Source organism: Pleurodeles waltl, chromosome 3_1 (assembly GCF_031143425.1).
Source record: "Pleurodeles waltl isolate 20211129_DDA chromosome 3_1, aPleWal1.hap1.20221129, whole genome shotgun sequence".
Taxonomy (NCBI): domain Eukaryota; kingdom Metazoa; phylum Chordata; class Amphibia; order Caudata; family Salamandridae; genus Pleurodeles; species Pleurodeles waltl.
Genome location: NC_090440.1, coordinates 287,016,327 through 287,035,254, shown reverse-complemented (window position 1 = coordinate 287,035,254; position 18,928 = coordinate 287,016,327). Strand labels below are relative to the sequence as shown.

The 18,928-nt window shown below is 43.4% G+C and overlaps 1 protein-coding gene across 2 annotated transcripts in view; it reads left to right on the top strand.

Moving 5' to 3' along the window:
* Positions 1-18,928, top strand: part of TEX9 (testis expressed 9) — a 244,686-nt gene that overhangs the window by 58,077 nt on the left and 167,681 nt on the right. For both annotated transcript variants that reach the window (XM_069222420.1, XM_069222421.1), the window contains one exon: positions 10,391-10,515. In XM_069222420.1, coding sequence (XP_069078521.1) covers positions 10,391-10,515 — 125 coding nt within the window. The remainder of the gene's footprint in view (positions 1-10,390; positions 10,516-18,928) is intronic.

Genomic DNA, 18,928 nt, shown 5'->3' with positions numbered 1-18,928 from the left:
GGCACCTGCTAGTGTCCTTCCTCTGGCTTCGATACTGATGTATGCTGTCTTCTTTCTTTGCTGCTGTCTTCTTTGTTCTCTCTAATGCTGTTTTCTTATGTCGCTGAGGTCTTTCTTTGCTGCGGTCTTCGGTCTTCTGTCTTCTTTCTTCCTTGCCATCTTCTCTGTCTTCTTTCTTTGTTGCTGTCTTAGTTTTTCTTACTGATGTTGTCTTCTTACTTCTCTGACATCTTCTTTCTTCGCTGCTGTCTTCTCAGTCTTCTTTCTTTGTTGGTGTCTTCTTTTTCTTTCTGATGTTGTCTTCTTACTTCGTCGGTGTCTTCTTTCTTCGCTGCCGTCTTATTGGTCTTCTTTCTTCATTGCCGTCTTCTTTTTTTTTTTTTTTCTGATGCCGTGTTCTTACTTCACTGACGTCTTCTTCCTTTGCTGCCATCTTCTCTGCCTTCTTTCTTCTTTGCTGTCATTTTTCTTTCTTCGTTGCGTCGTCTTTTTTTATTTCTGCATGTCATCTTTTTTTCTTTTTGCATGCTGTCTTCTTTCTTCTTTACGGCATGCAGCCTTCTGTTTTCTTTCTTCACTGTCTTCTTTCCCGCATGCTGTCTTCTGTCTTTTTTATTTGCTGTCTTCCTTCCCACATGCCGTGATCTGTCTGCCTTCTTCGCTGTCTTCTTTCCTGCATGCCGTCTTTGGTCTTCTTTCTTCGCAGTCTTCTTTCTTCTTTACCGCATGCCGTCTCCTGTCTTCTTTCTTCTGCTGGAGTGGCCTTGGGCAAGAGGAATTGGGCGTAGCAAGGATGGGAGGGTGGAACATCATGTCGAATAGGGGAGCAGAGCACCAAATTCCCTAACGAGGAAAAGGAGAAAAATTAGGAAGACAGAAATAAAAGATAATGGGAACCCAAAGGGACTGACGAGATACCAAAGACCAAAAGAAAAATAGTGAATACCTTTGGTGTATTCAGTTACCCTCATATGTTTTGTTTTGCTGATTTAAAAGAAGATTAATATTACTAACACCTACCTTTTTTACTTCTGAGGGTCCCAGGGCCATGGAGGTCCACAGTAGCTTGCCCCCTAGGGGAAAGTAAGTAATAAAAGAGACATTAATATTCATTTCTGAGAAATCGGGAAACGTTTGAGAGGAACACAAGGGACTGAGGTATCATAAGTTATTTTAATGTGATTTAACTAGTTTGGCCTTGCTGCACTAGAATAAAATAAGCAAACTCTTTGAGAGCCCTACTAAAAAAGACTTGCATTCATGTGTTTCTGAGGTAAACCCATCCCCAACCTCTGCAAGTGGTGTCAGAAGTGGAATCAATTAAAAGGGTGGCTGGATGGAGGCCCTGGTTCACCAACCGGCTGAGGGCCAAAATAAATTAGAGTGAGGCCTAGAAAGATATGTGGAAGTGGCTAAACAAGATACAGAAATGTTTTCAATCCAAAATCGGACTGAGTAATTAACTCAAGTCACACTGGTTCAGTCTGCCACCACTGGAAAGCGGGTAGATGTCCTTGCACAGCCGAGACGCAATACGTATAGATCTTCTGTTCTACAAAAGTTCACTTCTGAGGAAAAGCCTGATGACTTCTTTAGCAATTTTGGACTTACTGCACAAGCTGCAAATTGGCCAGCAGATAAATGGGAGAACTATTTGGGACTGATCCTTGTGGGTGATTCACAGTCAGTGTGCTTGTCCACCAATCCTTCATGGAATACCCCCTATGCCGATATTAAAAGGGCCAATCTAGAGTGTATAAGTATTGATAAAGAGACATTTAGAATGCAATTTCGCGCAACAAAAGGATGCTCTGGAAGACAATCCACATGCTCTTTTGTTTAAAATCAAGGTCATGTGAGACAAATGGCTCCGACTTGATGAGTCTAGTAAACAAGAGATAATAGGTAAGATTTATTTAGAACACTTTGTGAATGCTCTTCCCCTTGCATCCAAAAGTGGGTAAAGTAGCATGCCAAATTAATTCTGATCACCATTGTTGAAATGGCTAGTGCTTTTTATAGTGCATTCTCATGAAGCACCTCCACAACATACTCCGGAAGCACCTTCAGTTGTAAAGGTTCCCAGGAAAGTAGTTAAACACTGTTCCTAAGGCACAACAATTGCCAGCAAGAGAAAATACTTCTCCCCTTCCTGGTCTTCTAAGAATGACCCTCACTGATTTGAACCTATGGATTGTTACCTTTGGTACCTGGAGTGTGCATTTTGGGGAGGATCTTCACAATCAGGATCAATTACCAGTCCAAGCTAGTGTACACTTCTTAAAAGCCCTATTTAAGTACTGGTTGCTATTAATCTTTAGTTAATGACTCCTATGCTCAGCCTGACCAGATAATACCCCAAGAGGAGGTATTCATTAAATGTGTTCATGGAGATAGTAAACAGTATCCTCTGGCTAAAGCAGAAATAGGAAGACCACCAGATCACTGTTTTATACATTTTCAAATGAGAGTGCTTCCTAATACTCCCAAGGGCCGGGTCATCGGGATAGACACATCTCAATTTGATTGCTTTCAGAGTACACACCTGATCAGCAACAACTCGCCTTGGATTCTACCTTTGGAGAACAAAAACTGGAGGGTTGTCCCTACAAAACCCATAAAAGTAGAAGAGAAAGCTGCGTTAAGGAAAAAAGCGCCTAAAAAATCTTTACATTTCTTTTCTCTAGACATTTGTATTCTGGTTACTAATTTTAATTTTGCGGAAAGGAACAATTTTCTTTTGCAAAACGCCTAGGTTCAAGCTAAACAGGAAGAAACCGGTCATGAGTTAGTACCTTATTTTGTTATAAAGAGAGTTTGTGTATCGAAAAAACTCAACCCACTGCGGGGATTGTTAGTACCCATGCACTTTCAAGAGCTGGTATTAATTTTTGTGCACCCCTTTTTGTTAGGAGGGCACTTTAGGCCAGGGAAGACAACAGATTGTCCAATGGGGCTCCTTTGTAACTCACCACCCCTGCCACCTGCAGTGGAATGCTTGTCAGACCATCTATCCGTCATTTGCCAGGAAGTGCAGGTTCTTTTGGCGTAAGGAGCCATAGAGAGGGTATCATTCTCTGAAGTGGAGACTGGGTGTTATTCCCACTGCTTCCTTGAATCAAAGAAGGATGAAGGTCTTCACCATCTAAACACATTCTTACGCAAAGAAAAATTGAAGATACTCCCCTTGTTCCAGTTTCCATCTGCTCTGGATCCTAGAGAATATATGGGAGTAATGATGGATTGGTCCATTTCGAAGTTAGTGTGTGGGAAACCTACAAGACTGTGATGGGTGGAACATTTCATATGTCGCATAGTGGGGAAGAAAAGAGAGAAAGCAAAACCGGTAAGGGAGATTTAGGGTGGAATATGCCAGTGGGAAGGGGAGATACATATCACATTAAAACCAGCTGAGTTTCAGAGGTGCAATCTGGGAAGAGTCCTGGACAAATACAGAAAGGACGTGGGACACTGGCGAAAACTCCCCATATCATTATTGAGCAAGGCTATCCATTACAAGATGATTGTGCTGCCCACGTTTCCTTACATGTTGCAAAATACAATGTATGAGGTGCCCAACAAATTCTTTAGAGCGGTAGATGCGGTAATGCGAACATTACAATGTGAAGGGGGGGGGGCACCCTAAGGGGACTCCTTACAATTGGGGCATAACTCTACCTTATATGCGATTATATTATTGGGTGCTCCACCTTCTGGTAGTTAATGACTGGACCTTTGCCTCCCAGCAGGAGCCAATGCTGAGGGTGGTCAGATGGATCCCTGCTGGTAGAATCCAACAAAGTTGATAGTCCATAATATGAAAGAAAGAAAAAAAAAAGCCATATGTCGATTGCGGTGGAGCGATGTGACACACTCAACTCCATTGTTGGAGTCAGTCAAATATATTGACAGACCTTAAACAACTAGAAGGGCAGAGACAATGGGATATATTGGGATAGCCAAACTGAGCACTGTGTGGGACTTAAGAGTATTTCTCCTATTTGAAGAGTTGCTATGCCCAAGGTAACTTAAAAGAAAACCAATGATTCCGATATGCACAGGTGAAGATAACTCTCACAGGTTCCAGGGAGAGATTACTGGATATAGCTGAGGTGATGCCTTTGGAGTTCAGACTCCTGGTAGTCCCCCCCCCCCCCCCTCCCCGCACAATCATGCTATATCTGCTGCCAACTCTCAATGATAATGCTGCAGGGGTCGTGGGAACAGGATCTGGGGCTCTTAGCAGATGAAGATGGGTAGGGAGGCATGTTGACATCCCAGGGAAGTGGCCATTTGGGTGGAGTTTTGCTTGGTGCAACTCAAAATACTGCACAGAGCCAACTTCAGTTAATGATAAAATTATGAGGGGTTGTGGCCACACCATTAACCTTTGAGACTGTCCGCGCATACAGCCCTTTTTGTCATGCGTCTGCCGCTGAATTTCAGTGACAAAGGAGAATGTGGCTCTAGTCCCACAACTGGCCAAACTAGGCATCTGAGGAGCACATACCTTACTTAAACAACCACTGTTGATGTGCAGTGTGGCTTTAATGGGGGCCAGAAGAGACATTATAATGCTTTGCAGAAACCTGGAAGTGCCAAGATTGGAGCAGTGGACATCAAACCTGGACTAGTGTATGCAGGCATCGACAGGATGCCCACAGAAATTTGAAAAGCTATGAGTCTGTGACTGCAGTTCTACAAGGCAGACTGAGTTTTATGTAGGAGAGGTGGTGGTGGCAGTGTTGAAGGCCTTAAGAATCTGGCCTCTAGTCACAAGGGTCTGACACCAAGGTTGCACTTTGCCTATAATGGTGCTCTTGGAGGTTATCCTGTTTTTTTAACTCTGAGATTGACAAGATTTATGGTGTGTCTAAACAGTGTTGAGTTATAGGTTATCCATTTGCTGTTTTTGTTGCCTATAAGGCAGATGAAAACATAATGAAAAAATCTTTAAAGAGAGACCAGAGGGGGGTGTTGTACCTACAGAGTGTCTATTTGCACCCCCCCCCCCCTTTCTTTTTTGCTGGCCCATAAGTCTAATTGTTCTTCAAAGTGAGCTATGAGCTAAAAACACTTTCAGTTAGCTGTGTTCCTTTTCGGCATCACCAGTACCCTTCAGGTGTTCACAGCGGTGATGGTGGTGGCAGCTGCACATCTGTAGAGGTTTGGGATAGCTGTCTTTGCCTACCTTGATGACTGGCTGTTAAAGGCGGCCTCCCCAGTGTCAGTCGTGGACTACCTCCAGATGACAGCTAACCTCTTATCATCACTGAGGTTCGCAGACACCCAAAGTCACATCTGAGTCTTTCACAGAGGCTTCTCTTCATTGGAGCTATCCTGGATACTGTGTGCTTCGAGTCTTTCCTCTGTATCAAAGAGTCCAGACATTTAGGCTAAGATCACAGTATTTCAATCTCTGTCCTGGTTTTCAGTGAAGAGGACTGTGAGGTTTTTTGGCCTACAAACCTCATGCATTCTGCTCACTGACCATACCAGGTAGCACTTTCAAGCTTTGCAGTGGGACCTGAAGTCTGTGGGTCCCTGGTGGTGCAGCTCCCTACAGGGTCTTTAATGCTGTGGCAGATATAATTAGCTATGCCTAGCAGATCACAGATGGCAATCACATTCAGAGGTGGCACAGAGGTATCTTCACTATTGGTTAGATCTGTTCACTTTTGTGTGCTGGAGTTCCCCAGAAAGCTCACTTATGCATTCCACATAGAGTGGTGGTCGGGACTCCTGTAATCCTTCCTGCCCCTACATGTCTTGCCCCGACTTCTGAAAGATCAGGAGCGTAGCTTTTCAAGAAGAGGGAGTTTGGAGTGTGACAACTCCCCCCCCCCCCCCCCCCCCCCCCAAAATGAATACAATCTTAGCTTGGGAGTTGGGTCTGAGGATCCGAGTGGGGTCTGCCATGTCTGTGTTGGTTTTTCTTGTGCTCCAAGAATAAAAGGCCAAACTTTGATGTAAAGCAGGAGAGAGAAAAACAGAGGTATATAACTGCTGGCTGAATTTCAAAATGTGAAACCAGATAACTTGAAATCAATACTGCCTTCCCTGCTTGTCAAAATTTTTCACAGAGCTTCCTTTTTTCTTTATTATCAGATATGAGAGCACTTTCAAATTGATGAGTTAAGAATGTGCACCTCACCAGTACCACTTGTGATTGATTTAATAGTCTGTAGTGCTGCTCCATTTATGGTAAGAATGTAGGTCACGTTTAGGGTTTACATGACTACTGACTTGCTTCTTAGTTCACTAATGGCATTGTTTGAAGGGCGAGAGGGAGTGAGTCATTAATGTTTTTAAGTTCATGTTGAAAAAACATCACTTTCAATAACTGTATGCATAGCAGTGATATAATCTGATGTACCAAGGTGAAACGCTTCCACATGTTAAGGAAATAACAATTTTTGAGTTACGATAGAGACTATCATATTTTAAGTATGCAGGTCTGTGTTGGGGGTCAATGCATTGGTGTTACATGCAGGGCTTGGTATTGGGATGGGTGGGTTGTGATGATGGGGTATGTGTGAGGTGGTGGAGTGATGGGGGTGAGGGTAGGGGTAGGAGTTTGTGATGGCATGCAGGTAGGGTGGGGGGATAAAGTAGTAAAAATGTGACTTACCGGAGTCCAGTCCTCCTGCTACTCCTGCGAGGCCCTCAGGATGCATTATTGGCTAGACTTGATACTCCAGTGTTGTTAGTTGTGGGGGAGGAGGTGGGGGTCCACCGCCAGTCCTCTTTACTGCTACCTGGTGTCTTGCAACCACGGAACGCACCTTCCCCCGTAGGTCGTTCCACCTCTTCCTGATGTCATCCCTTGTTCTGGGGTGCTGTCCCACGGCGTTGACCCTGTCCACGATTCTCCTCCATAGTGCCATCTTCCTAGCAATGGACGTCTGCTGCACCTGTGATTGGAATAGCTGTGGCACTACCCGGATGATTTCCTCCACCATGACCCTTAGCTCCTCGTCTGAAAACCTGGGGTGTCCTTGGGGTGCCATGGATGAGGTGTGAGTGATATGTGTGATGATGTGTGGGGTGATGTTTGGGTGTATGCTGTGATGTGCGTGGATGGTGTATGGGTGATGGTGTTCTGTGGCTCAGATTGAGTGGGTGCTCCTGGCCTGTGTCTCTCTGTGTTAGCAATCTTGTTTTTCATTGAAATGGTTGTGGGTAATGTGGGTGTGTGTTTTATAGTGGTGTGAGTGTGTGTGTATGTGTCAGCTGTGTGTAGGTGTGTGTAGTTTGAATTGTCCAATGTGGTGTAGTTTTGTAAATGTGTGTATATTTTTAACACAGCGGTGTGTACCGCCAATGGTTTACTGCGTTTGAAAGACCGCTGCGGCGATTCGTGGGTCGTGATACTGTGGGCGTATTCCTGTTGGCGTAACGGTGTGGATTTTGCTATTGCCAATTTATCACTGACCATTGGGCTGGCGGACTTGTGTGGGTGTCTGTATAGTGGCGGCATTCTCTGTGTGGGTCATAATACCTGTAGCGGAATACCGCTGTGGGCACGGTATGTTGGCGGCCGTCAGCATGGCGGTAGGCGGCATTTACTGCCACGATTGTCATGAGGGCCTTTGTTTTTGCCATGTTATTCATGCCAAATGTTTTCATGATTTGGTTTGTGCATTGACTCTTGGAGCCCAAGCCAGACCCTTATCTCGGCTTTGTATTGGCTTGCCCTGTTAGTTTTCTGGCGTTCCCTCCTTTATTTGCTGGCTTAGTAAATAGGGCAATTGATAAAATGATTTGGATAAGGTGAGGACTGAGAGACATGTAGCCCTTCCTATATGCACCAATTTGACAACTCTAACATCAAGACTTCTCGGACCATTGAGGAAGAAGAGTTTGTCTAGTGAAAATACATTTAAAATAAGTGATGACAGGGCAGGGACTTCAGGCCATTGTGTTGTACATGGCTGTAGTCCTGAGTTCCCAGAGAAAACAGGCAGGGAGGGGGTTTAGCTTCAGTTTGGTTCATGGACCATGGACTCTGAGCCATGTCTGCTAAGAGGCTGTTGTTTTTTTCATCTTTCTCATTTCACTAAGAGATTTTAATGTGTTAATTTTTGGAGCGGAAACTTGCATGTATATAGTGACTGGTTTTCCAAACAAGTAGTAAATCCACACCCATGGATGTATTCTTTGAATGGGTGAAAATGTCCTATGTTTTGTAATTCAGAAACATTGCACCACTAGCCTTGGACCACTGCACCAGTTTCCAGGCATAATACAGGCAATCAAACACTCAAAAAGTGATGCTTTCAATTAGTCTAACTAGTGGCAATCACTCTAGGTATCATTCCAGCCTATCATATTTCAACCACTATGCCACTTTAGACAGAGGCCTGCCTAGTGCAAATCGTTACTGACCTTGCTCCTCATGTGAACGTTCCATCCCAAACCTTGGTCTTCTAACCCCTCCACCCTGGGGCATATCACTTTTTTAGTTGGGAAATGTGAGACTCACACTTCCTTGAATCTCACTGACTAAACTACACCCCTGATGAGGAGCAACCTGGCTCCAGTTACCCTAATAACACCAAAATAAGCAAAAGAGTGAGGTACCTTAAACTACTGGGACTGAGTTTTTGTCCTTCAATCAGACTTCCACATCGGCAGGATCTCCTGCTGTGGCAGCAGGGCAGGGTCTCACACCACAGCATGTGGAATTGGCACCTCCATGCATTATTGAGCAGTGATAGTATGCTTCCTTTGATATGAGAATATCTGCACTCCAGGTGAGTGAACTTCAGGCCCTTTTAGTCCAGCCTCCTTATACCACCTTTTTCCCTGAAGGTGGTGATTCCTTTTCACGTCAAACAAGCCATTGCTCTCCCAACTTTCTTTGGTCCATCTCATCCCTCGAAAAAGTGCGCTCAGCTTTTACATTGATCGTACCAAGGATTGTTGGGTGGATGATCATCTCTTTGAGGGGGGGTCTGGGCAAAGAAGAGCAAGGCAGTGCATAAATGGACCCTCTCTTGATGGATAATCCTTTGCATTAAGATCTGCTATGTACTGGCTAAGAAGTAGATTCCTGAATGCCTAAGGTCTCAGTCTACTAGAGCCAAAACTGCTACCACTGGCTTGGCACATGGAGTGCCTGTACTGGATATTTGTCAGTGGCTACGTGGTATCAGTGCACACGTTTATGAAGCACTACTTCCGCAGCAGTTAGGTCTGTCATTGGAGGGGTGTGGCACTGCACCACCTACTAGCAGAGAGGAGCACTACTTTGAATTTTCCAGATCCAGCCTGGGGATATGCAAAAGGTGAGGAATATGCAGTTACATAACATATCCACAAAAAAGAAGGTAAGGTCGTTCATTCTTTAATTCCCCCTAATTTATTTAGCTACACTACACACATTTCTTTCCCAAGAGAATAGACGAAATGATTGAAGGAGCGGCTGAGAATCGCCTCAGATGTAATAACATCGTCAGCTGACTTCTATCATATGGCATTTGAATGCACAGTCATTAAAAATGTCTGAGAATCTGTGATTGTATTGACAAAACTAGTTTATACCCCAAAGGCATGCCTTTTAGCGTAAATACTTAAGCCAGAAGTTAAACAACAAGCAAGTTGCTGATTTGGCCTATGTGCTGGCCAAATGTAGATTAGCCATGGCATAGAAGGCAACCACAATGCCCACCATTAAGTTATGGCTACTAGACTTACAAATATTGGCTAATGGGGGAAAGGATTTAATCACTGCTGTACATAAACAAGGAGGTAGATGGCCAACATGTTGCACATTGGACACACTCCTCCTTGCACTAGCAACAAAAACTGATGATAGACCCTCCTGAATGTTTACAGCCCCAGACCAGAGAAGACATCACACAGTGGATACAATACCTAAACTCAAATCATGAACAGCTCAACAAAAACCTAGGAATACAAGGGCACTTTAAGTAAGGCCGAGATGAACAAACAAAATGGGCTGATAACACAAACTTATGTTGAAGGTGTAACATCACAGCTAGTTGAACCTCTGTATCTCTATATTATAGCTGATCAAAGAAAATAAGCACACAATTTATATATGAACCATTATGTCTTATAAGCAATAAAGTGCAAACCAAAAATGTACGTACTTGAAAAGCAAAATGGAATAATATAAAAACAAATTAGACCATAAGCAAGTATTGTTTTAAATGTTTACTGTTAAAATGACTACAAATTGCTTTCTTGTATATGAATGATCACAATATATCATTGAGCCCCTGAATGAAAAGGGGTGCCAATATGTAAATCACTTAGATAAATATCAGCACGCCTAATTTGTTTGAAAACTAATAAAGAGCAATTTTAAATAAAAACACAAGCATTTTATTATATATCCTTCTATATAATGATCTTGTTGCAGAATAAGGATAGAGTTGGTTCCAAGTCAGCAACTCAGAACAGGACACAGTCTGGCAGACCTCACGTTACTAGACCATTAACTGACAGACCACCATCTACAAGTAAAGGGAAAAAAAATACATTGAGGTAAAGTCTGCACTACATTGATGCTTATTATGTTATTGTTTGAAATGTAGGCAAACTACAGGTGTTTTTCCACTGATAACTGATTATTGTTGTAGAATAGGGAAGGTGTGTGTTTACTGCTTTTCAGATATCCTGCTTACTTCAGTTTCGAATATGCTAAGAGGATATTAAGGCCTCTAGTAAGTATATAGTTCGTGAACATCATTTTGTGTGCACAGAGCATTTCTCTCACGCAGCTCTACACTCTGTTTTATTTAACACATTATCTTAGTATTCTTTCCGGTAAATTATGCGAAGGGCTTATCTACATTGTTCGTAGAATTTATCATTGCTTACATTTGGATGATTCTATTTTTTTATTCAGTCTATATGTCCTATCCATTTCATTGTGTATTCGGATCATTACTGTCTCTATTTAATAGTTTGTGAAGTGCTCTCAAGTATTTAATCAATCTGCTTATAACAGATGCAATTCGTCCACAACTACCTAAATGCAGTTGAATGTACATTGTAGTCTTATTTTTTTTTGGGGTTGTTTCAGAAAAGTGCCTCACTCCCTTCTAGCTTACTTGATTTATATCATTTTTGCCAGACGCATTCATATCTGGAAATTTTCAAGAACAGACTTTTTTGCCGAGCCACATAGCATTTAGTTTTACTGACCAGTCTATTGAAAGATCATGCAAAAGCAAGAGAGTGACCATGCTACTATAATAGCAACCTTCTTTCCCTGCCGCCAAATCTTCTCTTACCTTAGACTGACCTAAGTGCTAGGAAAGGGGCTAGGCTGCTCTACAACCTGTACCCAAAAAAGGTCAGAATATCTTTTAAATTACGCTATTTATTGCTGATTGTGCTCAGGCCAACCCCAGCTATCTCAAAAGGCATCAGGCTTTTCACTTCATAGTTCTCAGTGGAATATGAATGTTTAGTATTGAGAGAGTGATAAAGAGGGCATAAATTCAGTAGACTCGAATCCGGTCTCAAAATGTGATAGTGGGTGTAATGCTTCTGTGTAATGGTGAGAGCACATCCTTCGGTAGGCTTGTCTAAGGAGGTGTTGCTGGGTAACCAGCATAGTTATTTTCCCCATACCTGCATTCTGGTATGCTGGAGAGGAAAAAAGTCCTGCTGGCAGTCAAGCCGGCTATAATGGCAAAAGGACTTAACCGTTCCATCAACTTTTCTGTTAAATTGAGAATCGACTATGCAGGAAAAAGAAATACATTTTCACAGGTTAACTTTACCAAGGCTTTCTGAAGGAATGCTTTCTGTAGGTGGGATTTCCTGTACTATACTCACTAAACCTATAAAACCGAAAAACCATGTTGTCACATTACTCGCCACACTACATTAGCTATAACTCATACCTTCTCCATGCACTAATTATACCCTTACATATTATATTAATTACACCATGTGAAATAACACGTATGACATTGCAAATCACATTATTTGTGAGAACACAATGTGGTAGAGTGTGCTAGTTATAGTTAATGTAGTGTAGCAAGTTATGTGACAGCACTGCGTGTGCAGGTGTTGCATCAGTTCTAAATTTAAGGTATACATATGTTGAGAATTTCTACAATTTGTATAGGTTAAGTTATGTTTGTATAGAAAGAATAAATACTGGTACAATAATTTAAAGATGGTGCAAAAGTTAAAATGTAATTTCTAACGACAGCATTTCTAATGTTTGTATAGTTTAAGTTTGGCTTGTATAGAAAGAATAAATAAACATTTCCTAACTATAACAAAGGTTTACCCTTTGATTTTTAGAGTATAGTGTTCTAGAGTGTCGTGGAGTGGCATAGTCTACAGTGCAGTAAAGTGTCATGGAGTGCAGTTGAGTGTTGTGTAGTACAGTGGCATGGAGTGCAGTAGAGTGGCCAGACGTAGTGTAGTTGAGTAAAGTGTTATAAATTGGAGTGGCATGTTGTACAGTACATTGGAGTGATGTGTTGTAGGGTGTTCAAAAGTGTCGTGGAGAAGAGTGTTGTATAGTAGATTGTAGTGGTATAAAGTGAGTAGAGAATTGTACAGTGCACTGTAGGGGCATACCGTTAAGTACAGTTCAGCCTGGTGGCCCAGTCTAGTAGAGTCTTGTAGAGTGGAGTTGCATAGAGTGGAGTAGACTTTGGTAAAGTGGAGCAGTGTAGAGTGCAGTGTTGTAAAGTGCTAATGAGTGGGGTAAATTGTTGTAGAGTGGAATCTAGTGGGGGTGCATAACGTAGAGTGGATGAGTGTGGTGGAGTAGAATAGACTGGCATAGCATACAGTGGAGTAATGTGTTGTAGAGTGGGGAAGATGTGGTACAGTGGAGTGGACTGATGTGTTGTAGATTGTTGGAAGCTGTTGTTGAGTAGTGGCGTACAGTGGAGTGGAATAGTGTAGGAAGCTGGCTCTGTATATACTATATCAAAATGAGATGTAGTGTGCACAGAGTCCAGGGGTTCCCCAAGAGACTTGACAGAGGCAATAATAGATAATACTAATGCTCTATTTGTGGTAGTGTGGTCGAGCAGTTAGGCTTATCAGAGGGTAGTGTTAAGCATTTGTTGTACCCACACAAGCAATAAGTGAAAACACACACTCAGTGACTTAACTCAAGGCAGGTAGGTTTTTGTATATTTAAAAACGGACACTGCAATTTTCAAAAGTTCTTGGGGGAGGTAAGTAAAGTACAGTTTCTGAGGTAAGTGCCACAATTACGGGTTCAGTCTCCTGGGCATAGGTAGCCCACTGTTGGGGGTTCAAGGCCACACCAAGCACCAGCAACACAGGGCTGGTCAGGTGCAGAGGTCCAACAGGAGCCAAAATAAGGTGGGCGCCTATGGAGACAGGGGGTACTCTGGTTCCAGTGTGCTTGCATGTAAGTACCTGCGTTGTCGGAGGGCAGACCAGGGGGGTTTGGAGGAGTACTGGAAGGGCCCTAAGTAGGCACAAAAACCACACCCTCAGTGGCACGGGGCGGCCGGGTGCAGTGTGCCAACAGGGCTTCGGGTTCTCAGTAGATCTCTTTGGAGGGACCCGTGGGTCACTTAGGTGCGGCAGGCAGGGCACAGGGTGGCCTCTCCGGCAAGCCACCGACTGGGCAAGGGTGAGGCCCGCCTGCTGGTTGTTGCCGCACCGGTGGTCGGTTTCTCTTGGGCCTGGGGGCTGCGGGTGCAGTGCTTCTCCAGGTGACGGATATCTTCATCCCGGGCAGTCGCGGTCGGGGGGTCCTCCGGATTCCCTCTGCAGACATTGTCGTGGGGGTGCAGAGAGGTCAGCCCAGGGTTGACACGTCGTCTGAGTCGCCTGGCGGTCCTCTCTCGATAGTTGGTTTCTCTGGACACGGGCCGGGGTTGTCGCGTGCAGAGTAGTTGGACTCACTCTTCTGGAGTGAGGTGAGAGTCCCTTGAAAGTTGGTTTCTTGGTCTTCTTTTTTGGCAGGTCCGCTGTCCACAGAAGTTTCTTGGTCCTCGGTGATGCAGGCAGTCCCCTGGAGGCTTTTCAGGGGTCGCTGGTCCTGCAGAACGCGTTGATTCTCTTCTTGCAGCTTTTTAAATCAGGAAATGGGCCGGTAGGGCTGGGGCTAAGCCAGTTGGTGTCTCCTTCTCTTCTCTGCGGGGTTTTCAGCTCCGCAACCCTTCTTTCTTGAGGTCGTCAGGAAATCTGATGATCTGGGTTCAGGGTTGCCCCAAATACATACTACATTTAAGGGTGTGTTATGGTCAGGGGGCAGTAGCCAATGGCTGCTGTCCCTGAGGGTGGCTAGTCCCTCCTTGTGCCCACCCACACTGGGTAGGGGGGGCACATCCCTATCCCTATTGGTCCTAATCCTCCAAAGCAAGATGGAGGATTTCTCAAGGAGGGGGTCACTTCAGCTCTGGACACCTTAGGGGTGGTCCTGGCTGAGGAGGTGACTCCTCCTTGTTTTTCTCATTATCCCTCTGGACTTGCCGCCAAAAGTGGGGGCTTTTCCGGGGGGGCGGGCATCTCCACTGGCTGGAGTGCCCTGGGGGCATTGTAACACCAGGCCTGAGCCTCTGAGGCTCACTGCCAGATGTAACAGTTCCTGCAGGTACCCTGAAGTAGTAGTAGTCTCATAGGACAACTCTGAAAATGAACCCTTAATGGGGACATCAGCACATTCATGTCTGTAGTTAGTACCAATTGCGTTGCAAGACAGATGCCGAGTGTACACTCAATAGGGCACCAAAGACAGCGGAACACAGGCTGCACACAGTAGAAGCATACTGGCTGGAAAGACAAAGACCAGTTGTCATCCAGTTCGTCCAATAAAGGTATGCCAAAGTACTGATTCATAGGTTCACAACACAGCAGGACATGTGGTAGTTCCATCCCCATTAGGCTTCGTGGTGGGACATCCATTGTGAAGCAGCATAAGTAGAATTCAGGTACCATCAATTGGGAATAAGACGTGGTAGACCTCCAAATAAACTTGAAAACAAGAGAGTGTATAAAAGATGGAAGCACTCTGAAAACTGTCTAGAAAGTGCTGACATACCCAGTCACTTTAAAAAGTGTACATCACCTTTGGTGTTAAAGGCATTAAAAATTTGAATCACAAGTTGAAATGTCTTGGAAGGTTGGTGTTTAAAAGCGACTGTATTTCAGAGGATGACCTTGCAATTCGAAAGTTTCACGGGCAGATGTAAGATCCTCATTATTCTGAAAACCGTAGTGCTTTCAGTGGACTAAGCTTGTCGAAGTTAACATTAAAGGTAGGAATGGAAGGCCATAAGCTAAATACCCTAATTTCATGCATGGGAGGAAAGTTTGTTGCCATAGCAGGCCACAGTTTGAAAAACAGAAAACACAAAGTGGATTCCTGCTCTCATCCCACAACCGCCTTGATCATTCCCTTTCAAGTAACTTCCTCTTGAAAGTAACTGAAACACTGGGTGAATCAAGGAAACTAGTACTCCCTTCATGTAACATGGCACTTGGCCACAGACGCTTTACAGATTATGCAGTGTCACTTGTTTACAAATTATTAAGTGTCTAAGGGAAATTCTGCATGCATTTCCACTAAGAAAAACGGCCTTTTCTCAACTCTTACATTTAAAATCGAAGGGTCATTCCCACACCTCGTGTATGAAACTCTCCCCCTAAATCCTCATAGATGCCTATTGGAAAATGTTTCAAGCATGATGCAAACTGAAATGTGAAGATTGGCAGTGGGATAACTCTGTGTATTAGCCAAACTGTTGATGGTGGTTTGGTTACAGTGAAAGGCAATTTTTTTTAACTCCTCTGTATTAAGTATTGCGTATGTAGCATCTTGCTTTGCCATTATTAGTTGTTTATGTTCAAAATTAAAAGTCAAGAACAACTCTGTTGTGCTCACGTGCTTCCATGGCACGGGGCTTGATTTAAGAACTTGTAATGTTCAATTTAGCTGCACAGTGGATCTAAGTTGACTTTGCCCATGCTGTAAAAAATACCTGTCATTTTGCATGATGCCTATTGCAGAAGACACAATGTTATTTAGTATGTAAATATGAGTGGACAATGTATCCATTCCATAATCAACAACAGCCAATGCTTTTTCTAAATTAGCCTGATCTATTTGCCTTAGACGTGCAGCAGCTTACATTTTAGGAAGCTTCCAAATGTCATTATAAATGGCATACAGTAATCTTTTGGAGCATGGTGACCTAGGACTTAACAAGAAATCTTGCAAATCAATGTCATCAGAGATGAGAGAGAGGTACTCTTTTACAGCTGACAATGTGGAATTTTGCAACCATTGCTGACATAACTTCCCTACGCCGTAAGTAGTGACAATCCCTGTGTGCTGTGACTGGATGTAATGAGGGTCTGGGCTTCTAGCTTTAAAATCCTGCAAAGAGTTTAAAAAACATGCATGACAACCATTTATGTCCACTGGCCAAAATAACTACCCGTTGGGACCTGAAAGTGTGGAGTTAAATGTACCATTCTGTACCATACCATTGAGATGTTCTTCAGTGTAATTTATTAAAGTTGCCAATTATTGAATCATGCGATTGAGAGAATACTGGGCAGATTATTTTCTTTAATTTTTGCTAGGCCTAGGCAAGTAGTCTGCTACACTGTGTCATTCTGAAAAATCATCTGCAATGGAATTAGACACTCTTTAAATAAGGCATCCATGCCTTTCACTTTCCAGTCTTCTGTTCCCCAAACCGATTTTAAATTAATTTGTTCTTTCCATTATTCATAACCTTTAATATCTAGTTGGGAAACAAATGAATTTGAGTAAACAGATTTTGCATTGGTTAACATATTTTCCTTGCTTTGAAGGACATTATTTTAGAATTTTAAGATTCAGGGCCTGAAGTATCATGCCCAGAAAAACATGAGAATTTTCTGAATATGTTTTTGAACTACCCACTGGTGGAGTAGGGCAATGTTCCCATGGGGTATAATTAAAAAGTGTATGTGGAGTGCTGCATAGTGTTGGTAACAACACATTTCACCATAATTGTCTGAGTTCGTATACATATCCTTACTCTCAAAAACAGTATAGTATTCAAGCTCAGAAAGCATTGAAAAAACTGTCTTTATGTCCCAATGATCAGACAAAACACCTGGTGTTATAATATCGTTCATAGCGACTTTAAAAAAAATGGAATTTGAATAGTCTGTTGTACCAAAGATGATATAGAGGACCTTATCCCAAACAATCCCATCAGGAACTGTATCAGCAGAAATGTTTACAAGAGACAGGTCTCTTTGCACTTTGTGAGAAGACAGGTGAGGCTTCAACACTTCAACTACAAGTTCAACAGCAGAGCGTTCTGGAAGATTATGTCCATTTATAAGCAAGCAGAAAACAGTTACAAATCAATCAACAATAAGAGAGGAAACAAAGCAAGCATAATCCACAAATAGGACCATGGACGGATCAGAAAAGTGCATTTAAGCCAGTGAAAAAACTTGTGTATACCATGAAGTGAAGTGGTATAAGAATCAGAAGAGAAGTCATCTATGTCAACAAAATACCCAGAAGAAGTCTGTGTAAAGACAGGAGCCTCAGCTGGTGAAAGAGAACTGGTAGAGACCTCCAAAGATGGTTCCATTACTTTGTGAAGTAGTAGAGGCCTGTACACTTACTTTAGGTGTGTTTATTGTATTTGCAGCAGTAACTGGAATCAACAAAAGCTAATTCTCCGCCCTCCCCAACCAAGGGGAAAAAACGTTGGTGTTTATCACATGAAAAGGTATTTCGTGTATGGTAATGTAAGGGGCTAGGGATCTACCCAGAAGTCTTTGAGGCCTACTGTGTAAGATTGGCCACATGATGCAATTTTACTTGATCAATGGAGACAAATAGTTTTCTTTACAACCAGCAAGCAGTGGCAGAATCACAGTTCCAGCACCTTGAATTCCAAAAACTGGCACCGGTGCACGGTATGATGGGCCAAATTCTTTCTTTACCGCAATCTTTTCTCGAACTAGATCCACAACCTATGGAATCAAGCCAGTAGGAGCTGGTTGGTCCTTAACTCGTTCAGTGGCAGCATGCGTGGTAGAACGCTCATCTCTGAAGTCTTGCAGTTCCTGTAAGACAGTGGGACATTCATTGATGTCAAAATGTGTGTCTGCTGCCACTGCACCAGGACCATCAGGATCTGGGACATACATCTGGATGCCAAACAGGACTTCATATGGGGATCGGCTGCCCTAAGGTAATCGAGGCAGATTATTTAATGCTCTCTGGACTCCATAAAGGTGGTGGATCCAGCTGTGACCTGAAATTAATACTTATGCTGTTGAGGATTGCTTTAAGCCTTGATTCTTCCTTTCCACTATTGAATTCCCTGAGGATGATTGGGTGAGGAATAATGCACAGCCCTACTCAGGGTTCCCATGATGTCCCTGTATGCTTTTGAGGCACTGGTCTGAGTGGAATGCAGCTACTGCATATGTCCCTATAAAGATTTGCAAATCTTTAATAACAAGCATCAGCTGATACATGTGGCCACACCCAAAGAAATCCAAAGCAAGAATCTACAGCCAGTAGGATCAATCAGTATTTGTAGAGTACAGCACTGTCACCCTGGGGGTATCTCTGTGCTGGGGTGTGATGTCTCCTTTGAAAGGCCAGGCCTTCAGTTTTTCTTAAATCTGCAAGGGAGGGTGCTGTTCGAAGGTGGAGGGGAAGACGGTTCCAGGTCTTGGCAGCGATGTAGGAGAAGGCTCGGATGTGGGTGTGAGGTGTATGAACGAGGGCTAGTGAGGAGGAGCGTAGGTGTCTGGTAGGTTGTCAGACGTTCTGTCAGTGATTGACATTAGCTGGTCCTTGATCATGTAGGGCCTTGTAGGCATGCGTGAGGTCTTGAACTGGCATCTTTTCTAGATGAGGAGCCTGTGGGGATTTCTGAGGTGGGGGGTGATGTGGATCCATTTGGAGAGGTCC